General features: G+C 42.4%; 1 protein-coding gene across 1 annotated transcript; it reads right to left on the minus strand.

Moving 5' to 3' along the window:
• Positions 1-4535: 4535 nt before the first annotated feature.
• On the minus strand, positions 4536-7645 carry p2ry1 (purinergic receptor P2Y1). The gene is made up of 2 exons (XM_079674710.1): positions 7334-7645; positions 4536-6946 (listed from the first exon to the last, which is right to left on the minus strand). The coding sequence occupies exon 2, from the start codon at positions 6915-6917 to the stop codon at positions 5856-5858; it is 1062 nt and encodes a 353-aa protein (XP_079530836.1). The 5' UTR covers positions 6918-6946; positions 7334-7645; the 3' UTR covers positions 4536-5855.
• Positions 7646-7948: the final 303 nt, after the last annotated feature.

The raw sequence follows: 7948 nt of genomic DNA on the forward strand, positions 1-7948 counted from the left end.
CCATCCCAACTAATCCTTGCACATTATATTCTATATACAATACCATTAGAGTATTATTGTTACTGGCAGGGGCCAAAGCCTTAAGCACAACTTAACAGCAACCCATAGAGTTTATAATGATGCCATTTAGCATTAAGTGCAAACCATCTTTTAACTATAACAGAGCATGGAGAGTGTCTTTTTTTTTTTTATATCGGTAAACATGTTAGATCAAGGTCTATATTTAGCTTTACTTTATATACAGTAGGCCAGGGGTTTTCAAAGTGTGGGTAGGTGAGCCTCCCCTCAGAGAACATAAGAACAGCCGCGCCCCCCCTCCCAATTATTATTGATGTTATTATTATTATTGTTGTTGTTGCTATAATGCAGGGGTATTCAATTGCATTTCAAAGAGGTCCAGTAAGAGAAAATGTAATTAAATGCTCTGTTTTTACTGTCTACCTTCCGCCATTTGAAATTACTCCGACTGTTTCTCTCCTCTTGTCTCGTCTCTGTGTGTGTTTGAATCTATCGTGCTGACTGCACCGATTTGATTGGCTGAGTAGCGTCACCTCCTTAAAACATTAAACAATAACTTTTTAAAACATTTTTATTTTTATGTTTTAAACATATTGTATACAACTCCCCCACTACTTGGACTATTCCTTGCACCCCTCTAGAATAAGCCCGAATGGTCTCAACCATATTGCATCAGTAACGTGCACTTGTTATTATAACAAGATCGCAAAGACACTGGTAGCTATCGGAAAGTTGAGTGTTGTTCAGTTTGTGTGTTGTGGAACATGCGTGTCCGTGCATGAAAATATACCACACACCCAATTACAATTGCATGTTCAATTCACTACCCTGGAAGTTAATAAAGTTGTTAAAGTTGGAACAGCCTGTGGACAGCCGTTCTTCCTTGCATGTCAGTCGCCGACACATTCTTACAGAGGACAGGCACATCTAGCTGCAGCACGACCCGTATATTTCCCCACGCCGTGTTCTCAAGACATATTTTTTTTAACATTTTCAACATGGTGGATAAATCCTTATATGCTCCCGGCAACACACTGAACGTCAACTTTGCCTCCTTATTACACTCACCCCTACTTTAGTGGGAACAATGAGTCTGCGTCTTTGATGCACACAGGAATAAACGCAGATCAAACTCTGGCTGCAGCCTTGACCGGTACTTGCTTTTGATCAAAGTCAAAGCGGAAAAACTGCACAAACACAGGTAGGTGGAGGTGAAGGGAATGAGCACTTTTACAGCCTTTTTGGCGAGGTGGGGGAACTCGGTCTCCACAGACAGCCACAAGTGGGCAAGTGTCACTTTACTCGTCTTTTTCTCGTTCTTTTGTGTCTCACGCTGCGCCTCCCCTGAAGCTCTCTGGCGCCCCCCAGGGGAGGTGCGCCTCACACTCTGAAAACCGCTGCAGTAGGCTTTGTCTGACAACATGATGAACATGAAGTCATTACATGCGGTCACAGTAAGCCAGCCTCAGAGGTGACAGTGGACATATTGCCCTGAAGACACTCCATCTTTTGAAATGGCTTTTACTGTTGAGAGCGGCCACACAGGTCATCTGTAGTTTTGATGCGCCATTATTCATGCTGTACATTGTTTTTATCTTGGCAATATTGTTTTAGATTTTAAGCTTCAAATTCAACAGACTGGGCGGTCATTATTGTATTTACCCTATGCAACTTATTCAAAAAAGAAAACTTCTCACTACTCATACTGTATTTTCTCCCTGACATTCCTGATATGTGTTTTTTTCTTTTTCTTTTTTAACACAAGTAGTGGAAGATTTATTCAGATACCTCACAAAGTAAATACAATGTAAAAATACTCTGCACTTTCACAAATTACACATTAAAGTTGTATAAAAGGACCAGGTATGTGATGCTCAGTTTAAACATCAGGTTAACATCGGCGTCACTTTGTTTGAAAAAAATATTCAGATTTCAAAAAGCAATACTGCTTAGCGCTCCCACACACAACATACTGTACATATGTACATACATATTCTAACAATTATTTTGTGCATTATCTAGTGCAGTATCTATGGTACGCTGTTGAAAAGTGGGAGCAACAATTGCTTTACTATTCTCTATTCAATTATTACTAATAATAAACATGTTGCAGGTCCAAATTGCACCACTTGGGTTACCAGAAATACACCCAAAAAGTGTGAACAGTCCTCGAGATTGTACATGTTCTCTTGTGCAAATAAACCTGACTCAAAGTTTACAATTCTTTGCGCGCTATTTTCAGAACATTTTTAACAAACAATTCTAATTGCAAAATTGGCCATTTCTAAAAATGGTAGGGACATATGTCCCCAGCAACCCCAGAATGTGACATTTAAGTCTGGTAGCTTTTTCAATCATCATCTGTGAGTTTGACAATTAATCTTTTTGTATTTGTTCAACTGCAACCACTTTCTCACTGGTTGCCCCGCATTAATTTGTGTTGGTTGGCAAGTCCATAAAATGCCATGCACATTCTTACCTGTGGTGTTTAATGAGTGCGGTTCCATTGTCTCAGACTGATCATGCATTCGATCATGCATCAACAGCCTGTCAGTGAGATGAGAGCCATCCTTACCTGACAAGAAATCTTTGGTCTATGTCTTCCGCTACAAGTACACAACTGGAAGTGTTTTCACTTCCATACTGACTTTACCATATAAGTGCAATAACGCTCTGTTGTTGGTGTTGGACGGAAGGTGGATGCCTGATCAGGGAAAATAAACACATGATAATATATCTAGGCGTAGCAGTAGCACAGTGTCAAAGAAAATTTCTAACATGTTTACTTAACTGCAACAGTTTTAGAAAACATGTGACTTCTTTTGAAAAAACGGTATAGTTAAGTATACAAACACAATACCTTCCGCCTAAATAGTGCATACTGTTTATCTCCAAGTGCTGTGCATTGCCAAACAAAATTCAGTGTAAAGTAAGATGTAAAATCTGAAAAATGCTTATAATTTTAGGGTTTATTGGGGTTTTTAGGGCATGATTCACTATAATGCTGGCCATAGTGGGAACTTAATATTCGTATATCTGCTCCAGTGGTCTTTACAGCTCTGTCACATGGTGTCTGTGGACCCACTGAATTTTACAGCTTTCCCACATCACTGCGATCATGCTGTCCCATGATTGTTTGTATCATGAGTTCCTCACCAAATACGAAATGCTTTTTGATCATGTTCGGGTTTTGTGTGGTTAGCGGTAGTTCTTGGCGAAAGCAGGTGCCCCTGTGATAGATGTGGTTGTGCTAGCTCCCACGGTATATCTCCAAGAACAAAGCTCAGTATTTTAGTTTAGCTGTCTCTAATGTGGGCCCCCCTGCCACCAACCGTTTCCTCGGGAAAAACAAACACAAACTTTGTTCTCCACAGATGCCATTACTCTGCACACTTCACTCTTCCTTCTTTGTCTTCCCAACACTTATGCAAATAGAATAGGTGGAAAATTGCAGGGAAGAAAAAGGCTTTTTTCCAATTCTAGATTCAGAATAAAGCGAGGAGGATGTGAAAGAAAAGAGGTGAAAGGTGGCTGAGAAAGGAGGGAGGAGATACTGGCAAACATCCCAGCTTTCTGCAAGTCAAGATTTGACACTCAGGCTCAAAAGCTCTGATTTTGGCTTGAGATTTAGTTTTGTCTGAATATAACCTTCCTTTAATCAAATCAAATGTACAGGGCAATAGAATATGTAGCATATAATACAAATAAACAGATATTAATATTCCTGTAAACTATGTCCATGTCATGGCAACAACTAGTGACAGCTATAACAGTCACCTATTGAAGAAGGGCTGCATTGCCTTTCGGCTCAATAACAGGGGCGAAAAAAAACTTTCTCTCTCACACACACACACACACACACACACACACACACACACACACACACACACACACACACACACACACACACACACGCACACACACACACACACACACACACACACGCACGCACGCACGCACGCACGCACGCACACACACACACACACACACACACACACACACACACACACACTTGTGCGCCAAGTCCAGCCATGCAGTTTGCACCTCAAAGCCAGGAAATCAAAAGGCGTTTGTTTTCATGGACCCTGTTAAGAGAACGAAGGTTAGTTGGTTTCCTGTGCCCACAACATGGCGCAGCTCCGGGGTTCTGGCAACAGCCTCGCACACTTGTCTGCATCAATAACCCCACACTATTGTGAAAGACACAAAAGCTGTCTTAGGATAAGCCAGGAGAAAAAGGTGCCACTCTTTATTCCTCCCTCGTCCCTTCGCTTCCTCCCGGCTGTGTTGAAAAACAAAGTAAACAGAACCGTGGAGAAACTAGAGGAGCAGCGAATGGAGGGACTCTGCACGCATGTCTACACAACCAACAGTGTTTGTTCAATCGTAACAGTGAGCGGGCTTAAATAAGAACACGTGCAGCTGGCACAAACAAAGAGGCATTAATCCATTACATTTTAGACTTAAAACGAGGCACTAGCCTGAAAGAAATATGTGAGTCTCGTAAAATTGTCTGGCACAGTTTATAGAAAAAGTTTATTGACAAAGATACACGTGGCCCCAGATATCCTGTACAGGTGATTCACTTCCTTTCTTGACAAAAGGTGACCACATTACAGATTTACAATAGTATTAGTACAGACATCAAACACCTAGTCCAGGGTAAAACACACCCTGAGAGCTCCACGATCATTTCTGCAAAGTGATTACAACAGATGTAAAAGAGAAATGGTTATCTGTCAAAACACGGACACAGTGCAGTATTTACTTTGAGGTATTTTATACAAACATGTCTTCAATATGTTGGAGTCACAAAGCAGATGATTGAGTGTGTGTATCGTTTATGCTCATTTAAAATGCATTGTTATTCCCTAGACTGCAATAAAGACTACATTAGATACTGTGGTTATTTACTGATGGTATTTGATACTGGACTCATGCACTAAAGGTATGGATTGGTGGTACCAACTTGAAGAGTTACCGACACATACTAGTCTGAAACGTCACAACATCCTGTACAGCACACATCAAAGAACATTCAGTGTAGTATCATATACACAAAAAATACTGTAAGTATTATCTTCTCTTTTTCTCTGTAAGGAACAGGTTTACAAGGAGAGAAAGATTGTGGTAACAGAGCCGTTGCAGACCTTAAACTCAGTGCTGTCAAATTGAAAAACTAGTCGACCACATTCCTCGCCGAGTCAGTAATAGATGGAGAAATAAACGAGGAGTGATGGGTAGCTCTCTGAGCCGAGAGTCCCCGGTCATAGTGCATTATAATGTCTGCACGGCACATCCAGCAGTCTTAGGTTCAGTGCATTTAATTTTTCTCTAAGAGCCATTGCAGGTATGCTTCCTTAACCACATTCTCACCTGCTTAATAGCTATTGATTAAGTATCAGCCCGATGACTAAGAGGTGCCATCCGTTCAGTCCTATTTTTCCAGAAAAAATTGATGAACAGGACTGTGAAGCTTGTAGGGAAACCTAGTTCCCGCAGCTTGTCTGATCCTAATGTTCATTTTGTCCGACATATAGGTAATATAGAATATTTGATAAGAATAAAGAGTGATGGCTCTGACATTTAGAGTACAATACGTGTACGGGACAATACAGTACAATAGCTTATCATCATCGACAGGCTGCAAGCGAGCAATTGGTTAACACAGGATTAAATGAATGTATTTATCCTACAGTTCTATAAACCATCAGCCATTAAGTTTTAAACAGCCTTCAGTCCACACAGTGCATTCATGTATTCAATACAAAGTCCATCATGGTTTTCTAAAGTTAATAGAGATCCACATCCGTAACCGGGTACACAGGGGTGAGTTTTCACAGCCTCTGGTCCCCATTCTCCACATACTCTGCCAGGCTGTTGAGAGCCGTCTCCTCGCTCTTGGACTGGATGACATTGTCCCCCTTCCTTGAGGGCTTCTTAGTGGCCCGTGACAGCTTTCTCCGGAAGTTATCTCCAGCCAGGAAGTAAAGAATAGGATCCACACAGCTATTGAGGCTGGCCAGCCCCCGTGTCACCTGGTATGTGGCGTAGACACGGTTGTTAAAATCACACATGTCCGGGCTTTGGAAGTACAGCCTGGCCCTCATGTTGAGGTTCTTCATCACATGGAAAGGCAAGTATGAGACGGCGAAGACTGCAAGCACGATGATAACCAGGTGGATAGATTTCTGCCGCAGGGGAGCGTTGTTCATATCATTGTATATTAATGCGTTGACGATCATGCCGTAGCAACACAATATGATAAGGAAGGGGATACAGAACCCGAACACAGTCAAAGTCATGCTGTAGATAAAATAACCGGGTAACTCATCTTCAGTGGTGGTGTCATAACAAGTGGTGGCATTACGCTTCAAGCCAGTCCTAGAATAATATAAGATGGGGGAGATAGCTATAATAACCACCACCCACACCAACGCGCTGGTAATAACTGCATTTTTCTTTTTTAGTCTGCCCAGAGACTTAAGCGGGTGCACAACCCCGGTGTACCTGTGAACACTGATGCAGGTCAGAAACAGAATACTTCCATAGAGATTCACGTGGAAAATGAAACGCTGCAGTCGGCACAGAATATCCCCGAATATCCAGTCTGTTTTGTTGAAGTAGTAGAAGATGAGGAAGGGCAGAGAGAGGACGTAGCAGAAATCAGCCAGAGCCAGGTTGAACATGTAGACGGAGATGCTGCTCCAGGGTCTCATGTGGCACACAAACATCCAAATGGCCAGGCTGTTGCCCACCAGCCCTGTGAGGAAGACCATGATGTAAACAGTGGGCAGGTAGTAGAACTGGAAACCGGTTTTGGTGAGGGAACATCCTCTTGTGTGATTGTGGATATCTGATACATTCATCAGGGAGGTCAAGTTCAGGTCCGTGGTCATGGTGTCAGGGGCAGAGGAAGGTCCTTTTACTGCATGAGAGGTGGACAGAAAGGAAATAGTAGGTATTTAAGGGCAGTTTGAACACAAAAGTATAGGTTGAATATGTCAGTGATATGTTGGTATATCCGTAGTCATTATGTTTCAATGTAAAGGCGTTTGCATTCAAAACCGGTCGTGCTCAGACTCCACATTTAAGCTCCAAACTTAATTTTGCGGAACGCCTATGTTCAATCTAACAAACACTGGAGCGCGCACACACACACACACACACACACACACACACACACACACACACACACACACACACACACACACACACACACACACACACACACACACACACACACACGACCACACGCACACAGAGAGAGAGAGAAAAAAAGAGAGAGTAATAATAAACCTATTACAACACTCACCGCTGAGTTAGACTTGTTTTCCACATTCCTATAGCCTTAACAGTTGCAAATATTTCAGTCAACACGCGGATGGTACGTTACGAGCTGTCAGGTGTCATCGTTCAGTCTCCTAACTGTTGGAAATTGTTTAAAAGTTGCGATATCCTTCAGGTTTGCACTGACACCTCAAGGGGGAAATGGTTTGCGGAGCCTCGACTTCCCACAGCAGCGGCAGCGGGGCGAACAGAGACAGCTGCAGGCTCTGGCACGAAGATCAGGAATTGCAAGCAGGCTCTGTAAAGCGAGAGGCTCTGTGCGCTGTGGAGAGGGGAGGTGCGCACCACACTAAACCACAGTGCCGCTTCCCGTCTCCCGTGCGCGCTCTTTCAGTTCCTCCCTCCTCTCATTGGACCCTTATCAGATTTGAGCAGCCAGCACGAGCAGTAGCCTTCATACATAAATTAGATTTGTACTCAACAAAGTTATTGTTTGCTCTTCTTTGCCATCACACCAGAATAACAATGACACAATTTACATATTAGGCTTGTGATTTTACCACAAGGTGATAGCCTAATTGCGTTTCTACTACTTCTGTTTCAATTCAAAATATCATGAAGAAATACTAGACCCTTATAT

The sequence above is a fragment of the Notothenia rossii genome (assembly GCF_949606895.1).
Source record: "Notothenia rossii genome assembly, chromosome: 4".
Lineage (NCBI taxonomy): Eukaryota > Metazoa > Chordata > Actinopteri > Perciformes > Nototheniidae > Notothenia > Notothenia rossii.

Bases quoted from the DNA above. Each gene is read 5' to 3' on its own strand.
- p2ry1 (XM_079674710.1), bottom strand. From the start codon at position 6,917: ATGACCACGGACCTGAACTTGACCTCCCTGATGAATGTATCAGATATC.